The sequence below is a fragment of the Fringilla coelebs genome (assembly GCF_963513975.1).
Source record: "Fringilla coelebs genome assembly, chromosome: 1".
Lineage (NCBI taxonomy): Eukaryota > Metazoa > Chordata > Aves > Passeriformes > Fringillidae > Fringilla > Fringilla coelebs.
This window is the reverse complement of record NC_140028.1, coordinates 138,196,709-138,223,073: the sequence shown is the minus strand read 5'-3', so window position 1 is coordinate 138,223,073 and position 26,365 is coordinate 138,196,709. Positions and strand designations below refer to the sequence as shown.

General features: G+C 39.7%; 1 protein-coding gene across 9 annotated transcripts in view; it reads right to left on the bottom strand.

Moving 5' to 3' along the window:
• Positions 1-26,365, bottom strand: part of SVIL (supervillin) — a gene marked incomplete at its 5' end in the record, with an annotated part of 133,447 nt that overhangs the window by 39,653 nt on the left and 67,429 nt on the right. For 5 of the 9 annotated variants that reach the window (XM_084207189.1, XM_084207183.1, XM_084207181.1 and 2 more), the window contains 12 exons: positions 1,173-1,268; positions 2,027-2,166; positions 2,515-2,576; positions 3,665-3,699; positions 4,292-4,456; positions 4,789-5,673; positions 7,667-7,750; positions 12,785-13,451; positions 13,859-14,010; positions 14,134-14,191; positions 19,060-19,151; positions 24,239-24,305. In XM_084207189.1, the coding sequence (XP_084063315.1) occupies positions 1,173-1,268; positions 2,027-2,166; positions 2,515-2,576; positions 3,665-3,699; positions 4,292-4,456; positions 4,789-5,673; positions 7,667-7,750; positions 12,785-13,451; positions 13,859-14,010; positions 14,134-14,141 (2,294 nt within the window). The remainder of the gene's footprint in view (positions 1-1,172; positions 1,269-2,026; positions 2,167-2,514; positions 2,577-3,664; positions 3,700-4,291; positions 4,457-4,788; positions 5,674-7,666; positions 7,751-12,784; positions 13,452-13,858; positions 14,011-14,133; positions 14,192-19,059; positions 19,152-24,238; positions 24,306-26,365) is intronic. The other 4 variants (XM_084207182.1, XM_084207185.1, XM_084207184.1 and 1 more) reach the window with 4 other exon arrangements.

Genomic DNA, 26,365 nt, shown 5'->3' with positions numbered 1-26,365 from the left:
TCTCAACCTGACAGAAGCAGAAGATCTGCACGTGAAGCACAATAGCCAATGTAATGTAGCAGCCTAAGTGGGTATGCAGTGGTTCAACATTGGCATGATGAATTCTAATTCAACAGCTGAAGATTTAAAAAAAAGTTACATTTTCATTAATGAATTCATTTGATTAGGACACAAGATTTTTTATGAGGGAACTCAAGATTGAAGAGAGATTTTCCAGACAATCTCTTTATACAGAGCACAGAGCTATGGAGAGACATTTAAAGATGCCTTTGAGGTCCTACAGTGCAATTTATATAAAGTTCAATTTTATTGAAAGCGATTTGTGGACCATATATGATAAAAACATTTAAAAGACAGAGTTAAACTCCAAGTTTGTGCTGCTTTTACGTTAGAATAAATTGCAATGACTCTTCTAATGAAGTGCAACAAATCTCAGACTGTCTTTTGTTTTGAATTATCTGGGATAAATCAACAACAAAAATTGGTTTTGAAACACAGTCCATTGATTTTGAAAATTGACCAATGCTGAAGGCAGACATATTGATTCATAAAAGCTGTAACTGCATTTGTCTCTACAATAATGTATTTTATTCACCTTTACCATGAAAGATTTTACTGTTCAACTTCTTTCACATTTATGGAATTAGTAGTATTCTCTAATTATTTTTTTTTCCTGTCATGGTCTCTGCTAAAATTCTCATTCAGAACAGTATTCTGCAACTTTACCTATAGGTGGTGCAATTTCTTATATTTCCTTTAATTTTGCAAGCTAAAAAAATACATGTAGAGACAGACAAAGGACATGTACTGCTTGTGAAATCAAGCACTCAGCTGTGCTATTTTCATCTCAGGATGACATTACTGTACAAAAAATTACAAGAGCAAAGAGGATTCTGCTATGTTTGCTCACATGCAAATTAATTTCTTTCAGAAGAAGAATAAGCTTCTACAACAGGTTAAGTGTGGTTAGAAGGGTCTTGAAAACAGACGGTTGACAAAAAAAAGCTGCATTGCTTTATCATGCAAACATAAATGAAGTTGACAAATGTTTTAAATATTCTTGAAACAAGTATTCACTTGACACATTGAAAAGGCATTCAAGACTTTAAAGATGCATCTGCTATTGAGGAATCTTGTGCTCCATGTAACATGCATGTTTACCCCCCCAGTACCTGGTAGGTTGTACAGTGCTCTTAACTACAGTGGGACTAGGTACTCTTGTCACTACTGTGTGGGTATTCACAGAACGTGAAGCAGGGGTAGTTTCACTTTAAAGAATTGCCAAGGAGGGAAAATTCACAGGGAGAGAGAAGAAAAAAGCATTAAGAAAAGCAATACATTAAGTGTTAACTACAGAAAAGACCAAACCAAAACAAAACAGAAAAAAACCAAACAGCAATCATTTTTAATTAACTGAGTTATCTGCTGCGCCATTTGCAAAGTAATTCCAAATATCTTGAAAGAACTAAAGACCTAGAGGAGCAAACAGGCTGTCTCTTGAAGTTATTCTTAACCCATAAAGTAAGTTAACATCTGATCATTAGGTGAACATCCATTCAATTCACTGTTGTTTCATTTCCCCCGCCAAAATTATTTTCCCTTTTTCAGGAAAATGTCATGATATATGAGTACAGTGCAAGAAAAGCATTTCCAAAAAGTACCTTTGAGATTTCAGGGTGTAAAAAGTTTTCCCCAATACGTATACATTCCATAAGAAATTGTGCAGATTTCCCTCAGCACAAGCTATCTTATTCATTTGGGTTACGAAACAATGCTATGATTAATCTCGTTTACCTAATCCACAGGTTCCTAAACTTTCTGCCAAATTACAGTTCACACAAGTTATGCTTTACTAGTCCCTCTACATTTAAAAAGGAATTTCAATATAGTTTCCCCTGTGGCTCTCAAGGCCCTTAGCAATAAATGTTTTCCTCGCTACAAAGTTATAAGCACCACAGATATGGAGCTTATTTCCAGATTTGAGAGCAGGAGCCAGAGGTAGAGCCAACACAGGCACCAGACTTACGTAGCTGCAATGACCACCTCCTCACTGGTGATGGGCTGTGTGTGAGACCTGTCCTGCAAGCGCCGCAGCCTCCTCTCTACTGCCGAACTTCTGCTAGGTGGTTTGGGAATATTTTTCATTTCAAATGATTTTTCCATTTCCTAACAGGACATATGTCATAATTAAAACCATGGAAGAAAAGTTCTGAAACAATACGTTATTCTGAGCTTTCTTGCATGCACAGCAGTGAAGTTCCCAAATGCCTATCTCTGAATTAGAAGCAAGATGCAAGCACACAGTATGCACCATGGAGTTAAAACAAACTACACACTTCTCTCCAAAGGACGCTCTTAAAGCAGGAAACAGGTCTACTGTGTAGGTAGGGAATGAAGTAAAAACCAAAAGTTACGTAGCTTGAACTTGGTTAACTGCATTATACTTCATTCCAATGCACTTTGGGTTCCTTCAGCATCTTCTATTTGAAATGTTCAATTCAATGCAATACTCACTCTAAAAAGGAGTCTCTTTGCAGCTACGCTTAATTTAGCTCGGTCATCCAATTTTTCTTCATCTACACAAAGAGAAAAAAAAGGAGGCTGAACATAATGCATCAATCTCATACTAAGAGTAATATTTTTTAAATACGAATAATTAAAAACCAGCAAATAAGCTGGCTGTTTCTCACATTTAACAAAAAACTTATTGTGAACACAGCTGTGTAAACTTTACCTGTTTTTACATGTATTGCATCAAATGAGCAATACAGTCTGACACGTAGTCTGACAGGCTTTGCAAACAAAAGACTTGTCTTTAGGATAGTTCAAGTCCTTTCAAACTATCTAAACAACATTTGATGAATAATAAAACTTATTGCATCAGTCTATGAGAACACATGGACTAAGAAAATAAAGACTGCCTTAAGGGTGAGTGAAGAGTACTGAACATCTATCTTCTACTAGCTGGCCATTCTGATTACCACCTTGTGTTCACTTTTCTCAGAGGCTAAAATGGTATCCTCAGGAGCTGAAATCAGCATCCTCCAGATCCACGAGCCAGCATCTCAGAGCTGCAAGGCATATCAGCTTTCAAATAGCATAAGGCATTAAATCTAAATATAGCTACTCATGAGATTACCTACTTAATTTGTGCCAGACTTGCCAAGGGTGACAAGAGGGAAAGAGAGTAAGATGGCAGACTGAATTCTGTAATTTAATAACCTGCATTTTGCAACTTCCTTAGCCAAAAAACATATTAGCAACAGCAGTTTCACAATATACTACAGGCTTTCTTTAAATTATAAGTCCTAGACTAGTGATTCAAACTGACCAATGATTAATTTTTTTTTCCCAACAACTAACTTATTTATTGTCTAAATTAGGATAAAACCAAAACCCCAACTATATAGAAAAGTTTCAAGCCATTCTCCGCTTGACTCCCATTTGAAGTCTGGTATCCACAGACAGACTTTTGGACTGAAACTGAGATTGAAATCAAGTCTGTAGTAGACATGGCCCAAGGAAAAGGGGTATTTCAACTATATATCATAGGCAAATATATTTTCAAGTGGATTTTGTTTTTATTATCAAACAGTTCTTAGTTAAAACAAAATAAAACACATCAAAGCCCATTTCTTCCTTAGAAAACAGTACAGCAACATACCGTCAGCAGTTGGTATTTCTGCATACAAAATTGACCTAGTGAAAAATAATCAAACAGAAAAAAGTTAGCTGGAAACAGGACATCAAAAATGAAATTCAAATTCAATCTGAAGTAGCAGGAGAATTTATCTCTTTTTCAAGTTTCAGCAGTGTCCACTTGGGAACATCCTTTAATAAAGCATAAATGCAAGCAATTGCAGCCAAACTTAAAAACAGTCAAGGAAAATTATTTCTAGTTCACCTTGCAGAAAATAAGTCTATGATTTGCTACCAGCTTTTTAACATAAAAAGGTACCTTTGGTGGTTTACAAAGAGAGTAAATGATAGAGCGCAGTAGATGGAAAGGAAACCCTTCATATGAAACCAAAAGCATTTAACATTCGAACGAGACAGCTACAGTACATTATGAGTCACTGTTCACTATTTCAAATGGGAGGAATTTGCAACAAAATTGGTTTTCTTGGGGGGAGGGGTTTGGATTTCATTTTGTAAGAAGCTACAATAAATTGTTCTTAAAGACAAACAATAACCTTGCAAAAGTTTATTCTAATATATGGACAAATCTTGTCCCAACCTTGTTAATATCCACCTGCGCCAGAATGCTACACAGAGCTACGTACGTGCCTACCTATCTGTCTCCTTTCGTTCTGCTGATGTTATAGGTTGAGTTTTAAATCTCTCAGAAGTCTTTCTATTTTCACCAGGAGTAAAATAGCGCCTCGCCTTTCGTGGCCCACGGTCCCCATTGGCAGACACAGTACTACCTGCTGCCGACATCTCAAACCGAGATTCACTTTCAAATCGCACGACAGAGAGCGCATAGGAAAGAAAATAGGAGAGAGAAGTAAAACACAGATGTAAGCATCTCAACAACTCCCCAGAGACCACTCTGCATGCTCCTCCGGGTCCATGCGCAGACGAACGCATTCCAGCTACCCCACATCACAACTCGCACTAGCAAGCAGAAGCACAAAAGCAGGGTTCAAACCATCTCAGCCTCCGGTACACACTGGTGAGAGCTAAGCTGTGTGCTTTAAGTGCCGAACAACAACTGCTGTTGAGTGGGTGTAATTTTGCCAAGGACGTGCAAGTTTCACACGAAAATACGAGTGAAATGTCACCTACAGTTCCGTTTTCTTGTTGGCATTAGCAGACTCCAGAAAGACATTACGGAGCTGGGCAACAGAGACTTTTGTGTCAACCATGCCAATCTCACCATTTGGTGGATTTGCTTCCATGCTCTCCTTACTTTTAAAAGGTTCTAGCTTAGTAGTCACAGTATAGTCAGACATGGAGCGAGTCAGGACCTTGTGCTTTGTTGACACTTTCCAAACAGGAGCCTTTGCCTTGTCAGGCTGCAGTACAGATCCGCTCTGTATGTACATAACAGCTTCACTCCTTTCTACGTTCTCAGGGGTCTTAAACTGCTGCTCTGGGGCCTGCCTCTTATTGCATTCCAACTCCCTATGAACTTCTGAGTTAACTTTCGGCTTGCTTGCAAAGGAGGAGCTCCCCACAGGGGTCTCCAATTCTCCTCCGCCAAAGAGGCCTTCGTGGTTCTTCCCTTGCTTGCGAATCTCAGATGGCAGAATGGGTCTTCTGCCTTTGGAGGCCTGTTCACCCTCCAAGGAATCTTCTTCAGCAGGTTTTGCTCCGTAACCGGGTGCTTCCTTCTTTTCACTCTCTGAGGCAGTGGCTGCTGAGGACTTTGTTCCGAGGCTGGCGGTGTCTGTCGGGAGGAGGCTGCCAGCAGGGGTGTTGGCTGGTTCTTCTGCTGCCATCAGCTGAGCTGTGTGAGCAATGCCAGCAGGCTGGATATAGCCATGGATTGGCTGGCGGACGGAACTGATGGGCTGATTTATAACCCTATCAAAGGCAGACGTTTCTGTCTGAAGAGGCATGTAGTGGGCTGGCACTGGATGGGATTTTCTCTGAGATACTGTGTCTGTGACAAGTTCAGGGCTTCCACGAGCACTTTCCTCTTTCACCAATTTCTCTCTAACTTTTACTCTTTAAGAAAGAAAAAGGATTAAAGCTGTGAACAGCAATACCCAATCTGGAAAGGAACACAGACACCTACTGTGGGTACAGACAGCAACATTGTAGTAAAATAAAAACCAGTGCATTAAAACAAAGCAATCTTATGATGCAACCCCTTCCTCCCCCCAAGTCTTAGCAGCAACACTGCTCAAAAACAGTCAAGTGATTCAGGGGCCATGGACATGCATGACTCCTGAGAAGGTAACTGCGCAAGCTCTGGGAACATACAGCATGTTCTCATGAGATCACAAGTGCATTGCCAAACAGCACATACCCATAGTCTCAAAAAAACAAGATGATCAAAACTGCTTTTTATATTATCAGAGTGTTGGGTTCAGCCTGAAATGGCAAATTCTACTGGCAGTTGTGTATGCAGTCAGATGTGTGAAGATGTCTAAACACTGGGAAGCTTAAGTCATACCAAGACACTGTTGCATTGGGGAAAGGGGTGAAAAAAGCATGTTATCTCCACCTAGCCCTTCAGATATTTTGCCAGAGACTGGTTTACTTGTGTTTTTGTATATCGTTTAAGACATCTGAAAAATGACATGTAGTGTAACCTGTTTCAGTAAGTGAATAAACACATGGAAAGGGCAAGTCCTAAACCCAAAAGCAAAACTATGGTATGGCTGTTGCTCTTCAGAGAGCTTGCAGGGAAAAAGGAATTTAAAAACCGAAACAGGCACTCTGTTTTAAAATGTTTCATTACATTCTGACATGCAAAACTTGCAAAAAAACCTTGTTCCCAAAAGTTACCTTGAGTGTGTTTTCTAGAAACATTTCTAGACTTGTGCAACATCCATGCAAAACAGAGATTTATTTAACCTTTCTAAATGGAATACGGCAGCACAGTGGGAGGCAAGCATGTGCAGCTGGGGGCAGCCTTTGCTCTGGGGCTACTGCTGCAGGTAAAGCTCTCCGGCACTTTCACAGCCTCACCAAGGCTCAGACACCTCACAGGGTGAGTGTCTGTAGATAACACACACAGTATTAAAAATGAAAGCCCTGTATTTCCTCCCCTCACAAATGGGTATGAAAAAATAATTTTAGTTTTGAGGAAAGAGAGAGAGTCAAGCTAGCAAACTACTGTTTGAAAGTAAGTAATCCAGCTCAAAGTATGTGCAATTCCAGGCTTGCTACCAACAGACTTTTTGGAGTTTACATAATTAAGAAAAAAATAAAAAAGTAAGATTTAGGGGGAAAAAAGGCAAATTATCTAAGAGAATAATTCAGGATATCCAAAGTTATTTGAAACACCACTCTTTCTAACATTGTGGTGCTTCTTACCTCTGAAGATTGATGGACTTGGCAGGGAAAGTTCCTTAAACACATGAAGTGTGTTAAGTCTGAAGAAGTATGCTTTGAACTACATGTACCAAGCATTCTCCAGAACATCCACACCAATGTTAGTACTGGGTTATTGGAATTACTTTAACCAGGAACATGAAAAACAGTCTTCCTGCAATGCTTTTCATGGTGGGCTTACTGTAAATGTTACCAAACCAGGAGAAAGCAGCTGCCTGTAGCTTTGACCATGATTTTGTTTTACTTATCCATGTAATTTTTCTTTTACTTCTCTTGTACCATCTCCTTTGGAATTCAAGGAGTTACTTGTAGGGAATGCTAAGATGGAAGGTGTACAGTAAAAAATATGCTGGTTTGCAGAGCACAAAATGAGATAAAATAAGAAGATATAAAATCTAGTGGAAGCCAGAATGAAAGTAGCTATGGAAGAAGCTTGGGGAATTTGTACTTCTTCACCAAAATACCAATTGGTTCTAAGTTAGAATAAAAGCAGATGCTTCAGAAAAGTTTCACAGGCTTTTTATTCACAAAAAACACCACTTTCTTATTTGCTGCTGTTAAAGGAAAATTAAAGGCAAGTGTTAAATGTGGATAGTAAAAGGAAAGAAGGGGGGGTTTGTAGTCTGATTGTTAGCCACACAGCTATGCTTTATGATACCTGGAGGGCCAGCTGATAAGTGAAGGTGTGTCCCCTTCCGAATCTTTCTGAAGAAACCATTCAGGTTTTGCTTTCCCTGCACTACTACAGAAAACAGAACTTCAGGTAATTTCTGAGATCTCAATACATGCTCCCATTATTTCTCCCAATCTCCCTTCCCCACTGCTTTTTATTTTTGATTACTCAGTTGCAGAGGACGGTTCTAGAAAACATAAGCAATGCACACTAATCCAATTCAAAGGTGATAAACTGGGAAAGAAATTATTACATAATCCCACAAACATATACAAAGTATGCTAAGTGGTAAAGATTCTGCAGAGGTAACTTTACCAAGGGCACATTGTCCAAAAATTGAGAAATGAAAGTGACTACGCAACCTGATTTTTTGCACTTTCCATTGTGGGTCAGTTTGTGTAAGGACATCTGTAAAAGCTGTTACAATAATTCCTTTAATTTGTGATTTAAAGTGGTAAAGACTGCTGCAACCAAAACAAAGGAGCAATAGGAATGAAGTGAAAAATTCACATGGCTACATCATATTTCCTAAGAAATTCTCAGGAGTATCTGAAATCCCTCTGTCCTCTTGTAACCCCGTATCACAGAGCTTCAGAAATGCCCAACTGGTCAGCACAAGCCAAAGACACTGTGTCACTGGGTAACTTGGCAAAGGAAAAACTTAAGGAAAAAAGTGACCCCTATTTTAATCTTGCCTTGACTTTGTTCACATTTTGGAGTTGAAAGAATAAAAAGAAAGAAGAGCTTTTGAAGCTCTGCAGCAATGCAAGAAAGGCTGTTTGCAGGCTTCCTACATAAAGTTTCTCAAAAACTTTCCTAAAGCTGACATTCACCTACAATCCCCCAGCAACAGTAGAACACATCAAGTACTTTTAATCTTGAAAGCACAGCCTGTCCTGCCACATTAATGTTTACAAACTCACTCCCCAGAGGTGACAAGCACCCAGGATGCTTTCCATTACTAATGAAAGAACTTTTCCATTGGAGAAGAGCCATTTGGGACAAAAACCCCAAATTAAGTACCAGTTCATATACTTCAATTTTTCTTAGCTACTCTTTTATGAAAAATAGTTGGAAAAGGTTAAATCAACAACTGTTCTGGAGATAACAGTGTATATGATGCAAGTAAGTTTAAATTTGAGAACTCACCTACTGTTGTCATTGAATCCAAATCTATCTTAGAACAGCAAACACCAACTGTTGAAACACCTTCTGTTTTTCCAAATGTTTTTGAATCCCTAACGGAACTGACCAAATAGGAGGCAAAACCTTTTCACAGAAGCTGACTAGAAGCAGCTAGCTGGAATTGTTTTGAAGCACAGGAACTTCCTTCTCTTTTAATGTGTACTTTGGCACAATTTTATAGTGGGCACGGCCCAAGCAGTAATTATTTGTACTTGATCATTCATCCTTTGAAGAGTGCAATCAGAGGAACGCAAGCCACGTTTTGAACTTAATCAGCCATTTCAGGAGCCAAATGCAGGCAATGTCAAATGATACCTCCTCAGTGATGGGTAACTGGATTAATTATTAAATCTTAGTACTGAAGGCACAAAAGCTTTCATATATATTCTAAAGTGAACTGCATTTATTTTCCAATTTAAACTCAGGAAATTTAAATCTAATGAAACCGATTTTATAGCCTGTATATAATGTGGAACTGACTTGAGAACAGCAGTCACCTGAAAAACTGGAGTTAGCCTTTTTTTCTCTTGTGCAAATAGCTTTATAGCAGACCATCACAGAGGAACTTTAAATGGACTGCATGGACACAATTACTTTTTTACCACTCAGAATCAGGAACAAGAGTTTCAGAGAGGTTATTCTTACATCTCTGAATATCATACCAGGGAGTACACACTGGTACTGAAAGTGTTAGGGGTATTAACGAATGGCTTTTGGCAACACGGCCTTTAAAATACCAGCTACTGCCTACAGGTGTATCCAAACAAGAGACCAAATCCCACATTTAAGCTCTTGGCTGCTTTAAGTACTACATCACATCTTGGTGGGTGCAGATGGCTTCCCTCAAAAGATAGACAGCAATTAGAGGAAATTTGTTTTATGCAAATACTGACCCAAGCCTCATCCAGAAAAAAATCTGAAATTAGAGATAATGCAGTAAGCAATTTGTATTTTATTTTTACTGACTCACAGAATCACAGAATAGTTTGAGTTGGATGGGACCTTTAAAGGCATTTAATCCAATCTCTGTGCAATGAGCAGGGACACTTCAACTAGATCAGGTTGCTCAGAGTCCCATTCAACATCACCCTGAATGCTGCCAGGGATGGGGCATCTATATTCTCTCTGGACAACCTGTGCCAGGGTTTTACCAGCCTTATATCTAGTATCTTCTTCCTTATATCTAGTATCAAACTACCCCTCTTTTAGTTCAAACTACTCCTCCTTGTCCTATCAGAAAGGAGGAATGCCCCTGTTAAAAAGTCTGTCCCAATCTTATAATCACCTCCTGCAGCACTGAGAGGCTGAAATCAGGTCTCCCTGGAGCCTTTTCTTTTCCAAGCTAAACAACCCCAACTCTCTCAGCCTTTCCTCATAGGAAAGGTACCCCATTGCTCTGATTATTTTTGTGGCTCTCTTCTGGACTTGCTCCAACACTCCATGTCTTTCCTGTGCTGGGGATTACAGATACAGTATTCCAGGTGGGATCTCAAGAGAGTGATTTACAGGGGGCAGAATCACCTCTCTCAACCTGCTGACCATGATCCTTTTGATGTGGTCCAGGTCACATTTAGCTTTCTGGGCTGCAGGTGCACATTGCCAGCTCATGTGCAGCCCCTCATCCACCAGTTCCCCGAAGTTCTTGGCAGAGCTGCTCTCAATCCCTTCGACCCCAGTCGGTACTGGTACTACTGGGGCATGCCCCAGCCCAGGTGCAGGACTTTGCCCTTGGCCTTACCAAAGCCCTCATGAGACTCTGATCAGCCCACTTCTCAAGCTTTTCTATGTCCCTCTGGGTGATTATCCCATCCTTCAGGAGTGTCAACCACACCACTCATCTTGCTGTCATCTGCAAAACTGCTGAGGGTGCACTCAACCCCCTTGTGTCATTAAGGAAGACATTAAATAACCCTGGTCCCCACAGAGACCCTTAAGGGACACCACTTGTCACTCATGTCCATCAGGACTCTGAGTTGTTGACCACTACTCTCTGGAGGCAGCTCTCCAACCAACTCCTCACCTACTGAACAATCTATCCATAGCTCTTCAATTTAGAGAGAAGGATGCTGTGGGGGACTGTGTGCTCTTGCAGGAGCACAGACAGAGACATCTGTAGCCTTTTCCTTGTCCCCTTATGTAGTCACTCAACCACAGAAGGCCACTGATGGGTCAGGTAGGACTTGCCTTGAAGAAGCTGTGTTGGCTGTCTCGAATCACCTCCCTGTTCTCCAAGTACCTTAGCATAGTTTCTGAGAGGATCTGTTCCATGATCTTCCCAGGCACAGAGGTGAGGCTGACAGGGCAGCAGTTTCCAGTATCCTCCTTTCTACCCTTTTTAAAGATGGGTGCAATGTTTCCCTTTTTCCAGTCACTTGGGACTTCACCTGATGGCTCAGATATCATGGAGCTATATCAGCCAATTCCCTCAAGACTCCAGGATAAATCTAATTGGGTCCTGTAGCCTTATTTTTGTTCAGTTTCCTCAGGCAGTCAGGAACATGATTTTTTTCTTATAGTGGGAGGGACTTTGTTTCCCCAGTCACCACCCTGCTGTCCACCCACTCATGAGGTGTGGAAAGAGAGGTTCCCATCGAAGGTTAAGGCAAAAAAGTAGTTTTGTCTTCTCCTTATCCGTTGTTACCAGTTTTGCTTTGACCTTCCATATCCAGCTAACATACCTGTAGAAGTCCTTGCTATGCTTTGCATTCCTTGCCAAATTCAGCTCCAGCTTCCCCTTGCCCCTCCTAACCTCATCTCTACACAACTGGGCAGTGCACTTATACTCTTCCCAAAACACCTGTCTCTGCTCACTACTGTTCATTTGCTTCTTTAATAATCCATGTAGGTGTCTTTCCTTTTTTTTCCTGATTTCTCACAATTGGGACTGGAAAAGCTCTTGTGCACTATGGAAAGCATAAATGGTTGAGTTTATACCAGTTACCTCTGTTTCTTAAAAATAGTCAACACTGTTCAGCATCATGCATATATGTATAAAGTTCTCATTTACATAATTTTTAGTTGCAACATTTTAAGTTATTATTTTATATCTATCCACCTACCAAGAAATTAAAGACTCACACTTAGAGAAAATCATACTTCAAAAAAATTCTTAGTCACACATTATTTTCAATCAGCATAAGAATTTGACAGTACTTCTACACCACACTGAGAAATTGTAATGTAAAATTAGTGGAAACTAATTTTTTTTTCCTTTTGGAAGAATCTGGTTACCCTATTACCATAGTAAATTTGTCAAGTCTAAAGTAATTCAGCATAGAATTTAAACTCTCCTCTATGCCCCTCCATGCACGTATATGCCTGATACTATCTGAAAAATTGACTCCACAGTTCAAAAGGGTTTTTATACTTTCACATCAGGAAAACAAATCAACTATTATTTCAACTGACCCAAGACACTCTTCAGCTTTTAAGTTTTCACACTGTTTTATTTTGGCAGAAGCCATTATAAAGATAGTCAAATCTTCAATGGGAAGCAGCTTGCCTCTACTTGGAAGCTCCCAGCCAACAATTACAAGGTATACAAGAAAGAAAGTTAAAGCCTTCCTCTAACAGGTTATTAAAAAAACAAAAATAAAAACCCAAGGAGATTTAGAACCATAACTCCTTCAATTTCTGGTTTGTGTGTTCCTCACAAAGGGCCTAATTTTAGCAAAAATTCTATAAATATAAAGTGAAACCAAGGACATAGCTAATTAGAGAAATACATAGCCACTTCCTTGTATCAGACACACACTGTGATATAATAAACCCAACTAATCCAGCCTGAGACATCCAAAGCAACTAAATACATTCTTCAAGGGTAATAAATACATTCTCATTAATAGTGTAGACACTGATGCAGAAGCTGATTAAGATAAAGGAATCTACAGCAAAACATAAAATAGAAATCATGCTTACCTTTGTCTGCTGTTACTGTGCAAGGGCTGGTCATTCTGCAAGTGGGTGGGTGAGGCTGCCCGCTTTGGTGAAGAGAGGGACTCTCGGTGGGCTTGCTTTGGTGGCATTGGCACTTCGTTATAGCAGGAAGAGTCTCGTCCAGAAAGGGAAAGGGAGACAGAACTATCCAAGGTTGCTGAAGGCTCAGAAGCCTGTCTAATGGCACTGTCATCTGCTTTTCTAACACCCTTTTCATTTGAGAGGTCATCTTTATCTTCACGGCTGGAGTACTCTTTGGAGTCAGAAATCACACTCTTTGATGACTTTGTCTCAGTCCTGGAAAAATAGAGGCTGCCATAGTCCTTGTTTTCATCATCTTGCCTTTCACTTTTCACTCCCTTTCTTTCCACACTGTCAGGATCTTTCCTTGCCCGTGTATATCTGGATGAGTAGTCAGAATCCAAGTCAGACTCAAGAGCTAATCCATACTTTTCTGCCAGCTGGCGTCGCCTCTCTGCTTTGTACCTAGCTATTCTCTCTGCTTTTGACTCTAGTTCCTGCACATCCATGTTTGCTGTACTGTACATGGGCTCTGTATTACCTCCTGTGGTTTCTGATCGGTATCTGGATGATCTGGGGTGTTTCTCTACAGAAGAATCTGAAGTTTCCTCTTCTTCATTTGATCTTCCTGTAAAAAGTGCAACATATATGAGCAAATCCTTCCCAAAACTCCAGGTACGCCACCCACCCCTCAAACTGATTGAACTAAAAGCTTTCCATTTTCTTACAAACAAAGTGACTGCACAGACACATTATGTTTTTGCACTTTTGTCTCCAAAAGCACACACAAACAATTAAGAAACATGTATTAGGAATAATTCTTTAATAAGTAATAGTTCTCAATTCAAATAGTTATTTTAAAGCAATAAGAACAATCAACATTTTTCAAGTAAGACAACTGGAGACTTAAAAGGCAAATTTAAAAAAAAAACAAACAACCTGACAGAGCTCTTCTGTGGAAGAGCTTCTAGGCTGATAGTGTAGCAAACATGAAGTTATTCAGCAGTGCAAGACCGACTGCCGTGTGCCACTTACCTAAGTGGGGGCTGTATGGGTCAGTTGCTCGCATATATCTTGGTGTATCTTCTTCTAGCAAACGGTGTGTGACTGATCCTGGGCAGTTTTGTAGAAGCATAGGCTGTGTATCATTCTCAATTCCCTCTAAGCGCCTAGCTATTCTTTCTTTTCTGAAAAATATGTGAAAAATGTGAAAACAGCATCTTGAAGATTCGAGGGCAGAGTTTCTATGAGGAGGTAACAAAACAAGCTGAGTGTTTTGTTTTATAGGCCAAACACTTTTTTTCCTTTACCTTTTCATTTCCAAAAAATCTTGGTTGTTTGGTTCAAAGAGTTTTCTTAATTCTGAAACTGAGACAACAAAACATTATGTAGCTTATACAACAGTAAGTTTCAGAAACTTGCTAAAATGCTTTAGAATAAGAAGGAACAGTCAAATAAAGTTCAGTGGTTTGAAATAGCTTTTGTGAGGAAATGAGCATTTTCCTCTTGTTTTCCTAGCTTATTAAGGTTGTGCCGTCAAAAGTGCATTAGGCACATAGGTGTGACCCTCAAGCACTCCTCCCTTCCATGTACTTCCAGGCTAATCCCAAATCTGCCATGCCCATTCCAGCAGTTTTCAAGATCTAGCCATGCCCATTCCAGCAGTTTTCAAGATCTAGTATATACTGGACAAGCTGTATTTTGATTAGCTAAAGTCAAACTTATGTGCCCTAGTAACCCATTTCAAAACCAGGTAGTATGGAAAGCCTGCTTACCCTGCCTACTCAAAGGTCAGGGACTGACCATGTTTAAAGAGGAGCAGTGAGGAAGAGGTTCCCTCTTCCTTACTTTCCTCCACACCCTTATATTGATCAAATCCCAAGAATCCCAGTGACTCATTGCTGAAGTGAAAATTACCATGCACCATCATGGCATGTTTAATCACTTGCTACTTTGCCTCCTTTCCCTTGTAGTTTTAATTGGACTTACTTTCCTTCTCTTCTCCTGAACCCTTTGCCAGTTTTAAGTGCCAGCACACAGCTGCCACAGTCCACAAAATTGTAGTGAACCAAGGGGAGGCACGATAGATGAAGTAATCCCTATATATACACACATATGTGCATGTGCAGACCACACTGGAGCAGTGAGTGCTACACAAATAAGTGCAGTGTGACTTCTTACCACCAGGAAGAGAAACTGCCCAGGCTGTCCAGGGAAGTAGTGGACTGGGGTGGGGTGTGCCTAACACACAGACATGCACATCCACACACTGTGGCCTTGGCAAACATGGTGCTGAAAGCTGTGTGCACCAATTCTTGAGCCAGAGCACCTCTGGGGCTCTAACCCTGGCGACCCAGGGATCAAAAGTTAAAGCAAGGGAAAGTCTATGACTGCTAAATTGGCAGAGATTGACATCAGAAACACCTGATGAGTCAGGAGTGTCTAGCTGACATTGTTCCACTGCAGAGGTAAACCTATCAGCTTATTTTTCTTGCTACCTGATCTTATTGCTCTAGATACTTAGAAGATAATTATGGAAACACCACCCTTTTATAGGTCAGATGCACCTTTTCTGCCTTATCACTACTGCAAGAACTTAACATGCATGGCTTGGTCAGGGTTCCAGCTGAGATGACTCATCCAGGAAGTTTGCTGTGCTCAATACCAGCGCTCACACCTCATAGATACTGTTGACACTCACTGTCACATCAACCTTACATGCTGAAAAGCCTAAAAGTAGGACTGCAGATAAAATGTGCAGGATCAGCAGGAATTAACACATTCTGATCCTGAACCAACACCAAAGCAAAGATGAGCCTTTATGTTGTGTTTTCACAGAGTTTCTCTCAATGCATGAGCAGTTTCCACTGTTGCCCTGTCAACTCAAGCTGGGCTGGTAATGGAACCAGCCATTTGAAACCAGCCTTCATTTCAGGAAGGCTTCTTTCCTTCACACCAAAGGAAATGATTTCTCATAAAGACTTTGCTCTCACCTCCCCAAATCTACTGTTTAATTATGTTCCACTAGCTATTAGAGTTTTTCTGTTCCATCTGTTGGCTACATACACACAACATTTTCAAAACAGAACATGTAATTGTCTGTCTTCAGACAAGTCAAATGCCTCCAGAGCTCAGAGTTACTAAAATCACATTCCATCCAAATCCTGATCCTTTTTTCCCCCTAGTCACTAATTTATACAGTCACTTAAACCATGATCAGAGAGCAGGTCTTTTACAAGCTTTAGTAAATCTCTAAAGCACAGCTTCATTTATTAGTGAAAGTCCTCTCTCCCCCCACCCCCAGAAAAGGAAACTTGACTATAAGTTGCCCACATACAAGAAATGTGGAACATCCAAAGAATTCCTAAAGCATTAGCTCAACACTCTCTTGCTACATGCTAGCTGAAGTTCCAGAGATTCAACTACCATTCACAGTCCTAAAAAGAGCACTGGTCTCATGAAAACTGTCTCCCAACACCTCCCCAAACAACATGGGACAAAAATAGCATGGGACTATTCTATGCTGCCTTACACTTTTTCCAAGCCTGAGATTACAGAAGTAATTTCAGCTAGGTTGGACAACACCTGAGAATTTTTTGGGGGAAAGCAGTTCCAGCAATATTCTTGTTTTGGTAAGGAGGGAGAAAGACGCACAAAAAAAGCAAAACCAAATGAAGACAAAATGAAGAAAATCTTCTAGTCTAGTGGTTTCTTTTTGATGAATAAAATATTTTACTTCAAAACATAAAAACCAGTTGGAGACATTTCACTCCCAAGGACACTGGTTGGCTCTTGCAAATTTAGGTGACCAGGTTTCTCCTTTTTAGTTTACAATTTAAGTATGTTGGGGCAGCTCCCATCTGTCCATAGGATGTTTTCCCATGTGACCGTCACAAGCAACTCCATGGGAGCACTAAAGAACAGCAACACTTCTACCTAAAAAGTAGCACAAAAATCTGATTCAGCACACAAGAAAAGACTAAGAAGCTTAAAATAATTAATTTCACAGTAAAAGCTCCTTATCTAGATTACTTCTTGGCAACGCATTTGTAAGCACCATTGGTCAGTTAAGGGCAAGAGGAACAACAGCCACAGCTCAGAAACAGCTCTGAACTTGAGGGTTTATTTTAGGATGTTGAGCAGGATGTTGTGGTAGGACACCCTCTGAGGTAAACTGTCAAGAGGCATCTTAACTTCGGCAACTGTAGTCCTTTGAAATAAAATTTACTTTGGAATACCTTTATTTAGGAAAAACAGTATTGTTCTGTATGTTGACCCAGAATGAAAACAAAAAGTAAATTTGGAGGGCATGTTATATTTTAAAAACTCCTTAAATTAGGGTGGAATATTTCTTATAGAAATATAAATTCATAGAAATCTTTCAGAAGCCTACTACAGAATATAAACATGTTTATGCTGAAAGCCCTTTTTGACAGCTGCAGAGGGGACATGTGAATAAAGTTGCAGCCACATGACAGCAGTCTTCCTTTTACAATACAGAAGCTGTAAAAACTCAATTAAGCCTTCCAAAAATTTATAATAGAGGGGGAGCATGTACACTTGTAAAAACTCAATTAAGCCTTCCAAAAATTCATAATAGAGGGGGAGCATGTACACTTGTGAAGCCTGGATAGACTTCACAATGGATCAAAAGTTACCTTCCAGAGGATTAATTTCTCAGAGATGGTAAAGAACCATTGCAAAACAGGTACCACACATTTTCATTTTGAGGAAAATTTAACGGAATAGCAAAGCCTACCAGCCTCATTCCTACTTCCTCCTCTCCACAACTGGAAAGGTGATGGTCTTAAAACTAGACTGGAAAAGCCTTTATCTTCTGTTTATGCCAGCAAAGGTGTATTGACACGTTCAATGCCCAACTGCAGGCCTCAGTTCAGTCTGTATCAGTTGAAAAGTAAACATATTTCTTCAATTTCTTAACATATGCAAACCTGGATCAAAATTAACTCTAGAAAGGCTCTAGAAAATAACCTGGATTTTCCAAAAGCCCTGGGCTTTAAGTAGTCCCATTGCAATGCAATCAAAAGCTCCCAGTGCTGTTTCTTAAGTCTGGTACACACCAAATATGATGCCTTCATCATTGTGACACTATTTTTTTGAAAAATAGAAACATCTTGGGAAAGAAATTAGTTCACTGTGAAGCAACTTACAGAGAAGGTTTCTCAAGTGAAGGCTCAGTTAAGTTGCTGGCTACATGACTGTAAGGCTAAGTGTAAGGAATAATGAGGGACTATGGATAATTACTGTCTGGTGCTGTCAGAAGTCTGTATTGCATAAATGTACATCACTCTATTCTACCATTTTGCCAACAATGTTTCTTTCTGAACATCTGTAATGATCATATTTAAAAGCAGGCATGTCACTTATATAGCACTTAAATGTTATGCTGGAAGAAGTGCTCCTTTCCAGAGGAACTCTGCAACAAATGACATTAAAAGAGCAAGCCAGTTCCTTTATGTTGGAATTAGTGCATTTGGCCTTGCAGCTTGTCTGAAAAGAGTAAATACCACCAGAACTTACACACACAATTTTAGTCCAAGTTCTGATGTCCATAACATCCTTGAATGAAAGGAACATCTTTGTGCCAGTTGCACATAGTTCTTCAGTCAAATGTCACCCTTTGGGGGGTCAAGCACATAATGATTTTCTCTAAATAATTCAAGAGGATTAATTCTTGCCTCTACCTCAGCTGCGTCAAATGATAAAGATGGAAATGCTGTCTTCTTCAGAAATCACTCAGACTAAGATAGAAGTTTGGAAAATATAAAATATCCCCCAAACTAAGCTCCATATGTACTGCAGGCCTTTTAGCGTGCAAGACAAAAATTCAAGTCAATTGGTCATGCAAGCACAGTCACTCTACCAACCACCAAAGGAGCCTGGAAAGAGATATGACTCTTAACAAGTCAAGTTAATATCTTTGAACTCAGGATTAATCTATTTGTAAAAATAAACTCTGAAGTTTTTGATTTCAACTACTAACCTATTGAAACAGGTATACAAAGCTGAACTTTATACAGCAGGGATGCAGGAAGGTCTTGTAAAAGAGCACTGTGGTTCATACCGTTTCATCCTTCATGCATACTTCACAGGGAAAACTCATTTACAAAACATCTGTGCCTAAGGGATTGTAGCTGTGCATTGGACTTGCATAGATGAAACTTCACACGCTGTTAAATTACCACTTGTGTTTGCAGTACGTCTCCCTTACCTACCTTTGGGAAGTACTGCTAAGAGATTAGCATCAATATCCTTTGTGCTGTTCGCAAGTTCCTCTTTATCTTCAAGGGAGAACTCCTTCTGAAAACTGAAAGCAACATCTGGTTTACAGAACTGTGGATGTCTCTGCTACAAATCAAATAAACCCAAGACATAACCAATTTACTGCAAGATAGTCTAATAGAGATACCAAAGAAAATATTTTCCCTAAGAATGAGCTAAGAAATAACCCAAAGAAACTCAGAAAGCCAAACCTAACATAATTTGACACTTGTTTGGAACTGACTGTGACACATTTTTGCATTAGATTACTGACTGCCTTCAAAATGCTCTACTAAGCAAGTACATTTAATATGATCTATATTGAATGGTTCTTCATAAATATTAAAACATGTCATCAAACACAGTACTGCATGTACACTCCACCTAGAAACCTTCTGCACGACTACTCTCTTGTTGCTGCACTGTTCTCTGGATCTTACACAGTTTATAATATGCTAATAGGAGTACCAGATAATTTAATTTTATACCATGTCTTTTCAAAATAGGAAAACTGCCCATTTAGATAAAACTAAACATTTCTTTAAACATGTTCATTAATTATGTAAATTTTAACTGTAAAATCTAGGTGTCATAATGGTCTAATGTAGATCCCAACTATCTACAGAGAGTTTTTGGAGGAATTGTTCCTCCTTTTAAGCAAGATTTTTTTTCTCCAATCAATAAAAATAGAGAACAAATTATTGTATTCAGCCATTGTGACTACCCCAGCTGGGCATAAGAAAACTTAAAATGGTCTTAAAGCCTTTAGTAAACTGTGTAGACAGGTGTAATAGATATCAATCCTCACAGTGATCCCAGGTTCTTCATTTTGTCACAGCAGTGGTGTGCTGTATGATTTAATGTCATTCTGATAAGAAAACCTGCACAATCTTACTGTTGGAAAATCCTTCCTGAGGACAGATTTTTAATGGCTGCCTTTTTTTTCAAGGGTATGAATTCTGTACTCACTAATTCCAAAGAATAATTCTTATTGAGAAGAGTTTTAACATGTATTGACTAATATGTTTCATTAGTATTCCCGTTTATAAATATATTGCTTATAAATAACATATTTTTTCAACATATTGAGGGAAGAATAAAATCCTTGAAATGACAATGAAGAAACTGGGCTGTGTCACAACCAGGCACCATGCCACATGCTGCAAATTGTCTCCAACAACTGCACTTAGAGAAATTATTCCAGGTACTGCCAAGAAAAGCAATGTTAGCCACTACAAAAAATAACAAATAGAAGATGGAGAGCTGCAATAAGCTGTCCATTAGAGAGAACTGTGTGTCCTTACACAGCAAACACATGGTAATTGAACTAAACAAAAATCAAAACACAATGAAAAAATAGCACACTGCAGCCACAAGCAGATGGATCCATGTGTCATCTGAGACTGGGCAGAGACTCAGACAGTTAACTGGATGTTTTTCTATGCCTGACCCCACACTGCCAACACTTGTAATTCTTACTGGTCTCACAATATATAATTTTCTTACAGACGAACTTCTGGAGAAGACACACTGGATGGAGACATACCCAGTTCCCCTGTGAAAGCAGTTTCTACTCCTTTTAGCTGAGGATGAGTTTGAAAAATGCAAATGATATTCGCCTAAGGCTATAAACCAAGCCCAAATTTATTTTGCCAAACCAATTTAATTACTTAAGACAAAAGTGCTGAAGGATCCAGCTCATTTGAATGAGCTTCAAAGTCATTCAGATTTTTGAATACCTGGGCTGTATTTAGCAGTATCTCCAGTTGCTTTCATAATGCCTGTGACATTGCAGCACCTTAAGCTTCCCTAAACAAGGGGCTTTGTACAGAAAAGCATTCACTGAACAGCAAAACCCTTGTTTAAATGAACTGTGTGTGAACACCCACCACTATGCCTAATTCCCACGTGAATTTCCAAGGGCAAAATCATGGAATCAGGACTGGCATTAGCCTGATGGTTCTATAAACAACCATATTATTGGATTGCTTGTAAACTGGTTACATTCCCTCCTGCTCCTCCCCTCCAGGGAGTTCTAGTGACTTTGAAGGCAGAGCTCCTTTAAACCCTGTTTAAATATCTGTCACTGGGTTTCCATCCATTTGTTCTTGTGCCAGTGTTGTCAGTTACCTTGCTTATTTTTCTTAAAAGAGGTTATCTCCATGTACTCAGATTTCTCAGGACAGGCTCTCAGTCTCATTGATTATCTGTTACAATATCCTCTATTTATTCCAGTATGGTGACCAGAACTGGGTAATCTTGATTCCAGTCTTAGCAGTATCTTATGAAAATATGATTTTTTAATAGAGAAAGCATTATTATATACCTAGCTGAATGCTGGGATCTACAACACATTTGCCTTTTTACATATATACTGTACTGGTTGCTCAATCCTGCATGAGAAACTAATATTCAAAGGAAGAAACTAATATTTGCTTTCATCAGTTGCAAGTGACAGAAAAATTTATCAGCCCCCCCAATGCACAACTGTGCACTTAGTATTATTACATTACATCCTTTTTCTATTACTCCTCAAGGTCATCCAGTTCTTCCTGTATGGAAGCTCCCTCCTCCTTTATACAGAGGGTGGCTTGCAGCCTTTGCTCAGTGGCAGATTTCATTAAAATGCCTTAAATAACCACAAACCTCCTAAGCTTAACCCTCGCTTCACTAGACAGAATCACAGGTTATCTACTTTGTGAAAGTCCCTTCTGAGTTTCCCTTGTGCCCTCATTTTCCATTTCCCTCTGGACAGACTGTCAACCATTACCCTCTAATTTTTAGAGATTAATAATTTTCATATACTATTTTACCCACAATTTAGGAGTTTTATCTCTTCAGACACTTTTTTTTTGCTCTGTCTTGCTAAGCTGCAGGTGGAATTGCTTGTTTTAAATGTTTGCACATGAGAAAACCCAAATGTTTTAATCCAATGCATAATTACACTGCTTTCCTATGCACAGAGGATTCAGAGACAGCACTGCTCTGAAGATGACAGAGTCAAGCCAAACAATTGAGTATTTATAGACACATACATCAAATTAGTTCTAAAAATGAAAGTAGGCATATTTAGGACATGTCATAGTGTTCAATAAGAACATTCATTACGAATCTAAATTGAGTTGGAATGATGTTAAGGCAATTCCAAATAGGAAAAAGAAATATACAGGAGGCTACTCATCACCATTTATAAGTGTTTTTTAAAAACAAACTCATTAGTAATTCCTTTAAAATACTTCCCTTTTTACTCAAAGGGATCTTTCCAGGCCTCTCCCTGCTTTATTAGTTTCTCTGCTGGAGGAGCAGTCACAGCATCAATTCAGTTGCTTAAGCAGAGTGAGGTAGTCAGACTTCGATTGCCACATATATTGTACCTTCAAACTCATCCAAAACCCTCTTCAAGAAATACCACAACTCCATCTATTCATGCTGTAAATTTAGGTGCAGATTCTGAGCAGTAGCACTATGAATTTTTGTACTTAATAGCTAGGCTATGCACATTTATTATTAAAAAAATTAGGGAATACATGGGTTTCTCTAAATAATAAAAAATTAACTAGACATTTGAAAGAATTCTTTCTTGAAGTCCCTGATAAATCCAGATATTTAAAGAATAACTTATTGTCCTTTCCTTATTTGAAATACAGCTTGTGATCATGACTGCATTCATGAAATGCAATCACAGCATGAGGTTCCACCAGTTTGTTTCACAAAAGATTTGTGTGTGTCTTGGCCTCAGGTCCCTAACAAACACATTATACTCTCCATTGTTCTGGAATTCAGATGATTCCTATTAAAACACAGGCAACAATATTTCACAATCTCAGTAGTTTTTCTTTAAAAACAATGTATAATGCTGGATTAGTAGAGTACTTGACAGTCTCAGTAGTTGTACTGTTCTGGCATCTACCAAAGTAGGTGCGAGCTGCATGCTGTACATCAGGGATTCAAGGCTGAAAACTTCATCTGCTGCTGCAGCAGCAGCATATGGTTTCTAAATAGCTGTCCCACTAACCTAGTTACATGCTCAAAAGCAACCAGAAGTTTGATCCAAATGCCACTGGTAACACTGACCTGCCATCCCAATTAAAGCTGTGGCATATACTGAGATTTTATGATTGAAGTACAAAAGCCATTTGTACACCTGCCAGCTAGGTGCTCACTGTTCACTTTTCTTCTCTTTCTCCACCTCCAGGAGAACTGCCTTCCCTGGACTCTTATGTAAAAGGTCCATTTTACAGTCATGTCCTTCTCTCCTGCTCTCATTGCTACTTTCCCCTACCTGCTTTCATAGCACAGTGTGTCTTGTACACCATTCCCTCCATCCCTCTGCAGGACCTTAGAAACAACATGGCAGGGAACCAGGTGTGCTCTAGGTGTGGGCACTGACTGAAGAGAAGCTCACAAAGATGTGCCTGTGCACCTGTGGCAGGTGGGCTCCTGTGCAGCTGAGCCCATGAAACAGCTGGTTCCTGGAGCAAGGTTCGATTCCCAACTCCTGACCTCCTCTCTGTGCCATTGTGAATAAGTCTAGCAAGCACAAATGTGGCCTCCCAAGGCAGCTTGGATGGGAAGAGAGAGGGAATGTGACCTGCCTTCTTGCTTAACTGTTTAAGTGTATCCCCTTACCCAGCCTTGTGCAACTGTGCCCTAAGAACACAGACCACGAGGCAGACACAGCCCTGCACGGAAGCAACACCACCAGTCCACTTATCTGTGCAGCATCCCCTTCTTCTCTCTCCCCCAGACTGCTCCCTGCAAGGATGTATAATTAATTCACCCGCTTCAGCCACCTGATTTACAGGCAGGTAAGTGTTCCAGGCTGGTTCACACTGGATGTCTGCACTCTGTCCATGCCATGCAAGGAAAAATGGGCATTAAAATGGGCATTGCAATGGCAGGAAGCTCAGTGCACAGTGGGACTTTCCCTTTAGCAATATCAGCTAGAAAATTTTGCATTACTTTAGAAGCAGTTGGTGTTTTCAATGCTTGGTCAGAGCATCTGCTCTATGCAAAAGCTTGGTCCTGTGAGAGGACCAATAATCACTTTTCCTGACAAAGGAATAAATGTAGATTCAAGCAATGAAAGTTACTGCAAACAGCAGTAACTGGGCAAGAAAAACTCAACCTTACCTTAACGCTCTCTTCCTTAGGAGCAGTCGTGAAGGCTTAAATCTGATTGAGTTTCCTTTGGCAAAATCTGTGAAATAGAAAAAAAATCACACAATTTTTAAGAAGCTGTAATAAATGGGGAACTTTTGGTACACTGGATTATCCTTTCCAAGCATAACCTTTTTCCCCTGCCAAAGGTGCAGAGGCCTTCTCTCTAAGCAAAGGAGCACCAGCTGGCATGTCCAAGATGGTGAAAAACCAAAGTTTTACAAAAATGAGTACAGACAGCAGACACATCAAAAGCATCAACACTTTATGGAACTGCCATGTTCTATTCCTAATATTTGTGGTGTAGCAATACAGCCTGAGGTGATCATTTAAACTCACTATTTCCCATCTTATAAAATGGGCAATGGACATGTTTATGAAGCACTCTGCAAATGAGAAATGCTGCAGGCAGCAAGAGCCTTTTTGGCTGCAGCCTGGCAATACTATAAAAAACTTCATATTCACTGCAGAAGCCAAGAGATGTCCAGCTGAGGATCTGTTGCAACAGTATTGCACCACCCATGATAGAAATGTTTCTGAAGATTGTCTACTGTTTGGAAGCTCCCTTTTTTTTTTTCTGAATAGCCTTACAACACATTATAAACACAGAGGAACACATATTTACACCGAGAGCAAAATTGCAGCCTCATGTTAAAAAAGCATGCATGACAAAACCTCTGGGTTCCCAAAACTGTATGAACCATAACAAGCAATGGGCAATCTCGCCACCCTCTCCTAGATTAAACTTTTTAATTTCTGCAATCAAGTGCATCACCAGAGGGTCTAAATGATGATCAATGGCAAGAGGGAACAGTGTTCCAAGCACCCTCTCCCTCCATTCAGTGAGGATGCAGCCAAGACACCCCAGAGCACTGCCAGCCAGGGAGCAGGTCCTGGTCTGGAACTGCTGTGCAAAAACACATGGAGCTACTGACAACTTACTCCCAATGAAAAATTGCCTTCCCTCCCCATCTGTATTAAATCTACTACCCAAGACCCTACATTAATAAACAGTTGGTCACTGACACAGCAATCATTTTATTTTTCAAAAACAGACCCAGACTTCAGAACACAGTCCAGACTTTAGAACAATTCAGTTGCTGCTACACTCCCATTACTCTACCTCAGAGCTGAGATTTAACTATTTCAAGGAAGACCTAACTGCAAAAAATTTATTTTTTTTTGCTTATGCACAGTATTTTAAGTCTAGGTAGAATGTCTCTTATGTTTGCAGAAAGGGTTTAATGAAACTTACTATAGCTGACAATATGGGTCTTAATTTAGAAAAGGTACATTTTGTCTAAGCATTTCAAAACTTCTTATCCTCTTCCATTTCCTTCTGCCACCTCTACAGGTATAAAGATTGATAAAACTTTTAAAAAGTAACAGAAAAAAAGATGATTTTAACAACATGATAAAGATGTGCAAAAAAGGCATTTTCTAGGCATCTGCTACAAGTCAGTGCAGATTTCAAGCAGCTTTGATAATAGCATTCTTCAACTGTAATAGGCAACTTTTCCTGTTTTTGTTAGCATTCATTTTCTCTTTCCATTAAGTGGAGAATAAAGCACATAGATTACACAAAAACATCTTGTTAGATCAAAACAGAATATTGTAAGAAAAACAGTGTGAATGGTATATAAATCATTATATTTTACACTACAGCATTAAAAAGAATACTCTGAGCCATATGGATCCTCTAAAAAGGAGAGATTTACATTACTTTGAGAGGACTATGCACTAACATCCAAAGCCCAGCTCAGTATCAGCTTAGCTAATCAGAACCAGGCATATCTTAAATTTATAGCTGTTCTAACAGGATGCAACCCATCCTAGAATTATTGGCACTGGAACAGCTGTCCACCATGAAAACCACAAGCAGACCACAGAGAAATTCTGCCTAGCCCAGCCAAAACTGGGGAGGGAATATGAGAAGGGAAGAAAGGAGCCTGCATTGCTTCCCTGGGAGCAGAGAGGGAGAAGGGCTGCTAGGAGGGGCACATCAGCCAGTTTGGCTCTTGCACCCCTTAAACACATTCAGCAACATTCATACACACCACATCTTTAATGCCTCAAAATCATCTTAAAACTTTGCTGTGT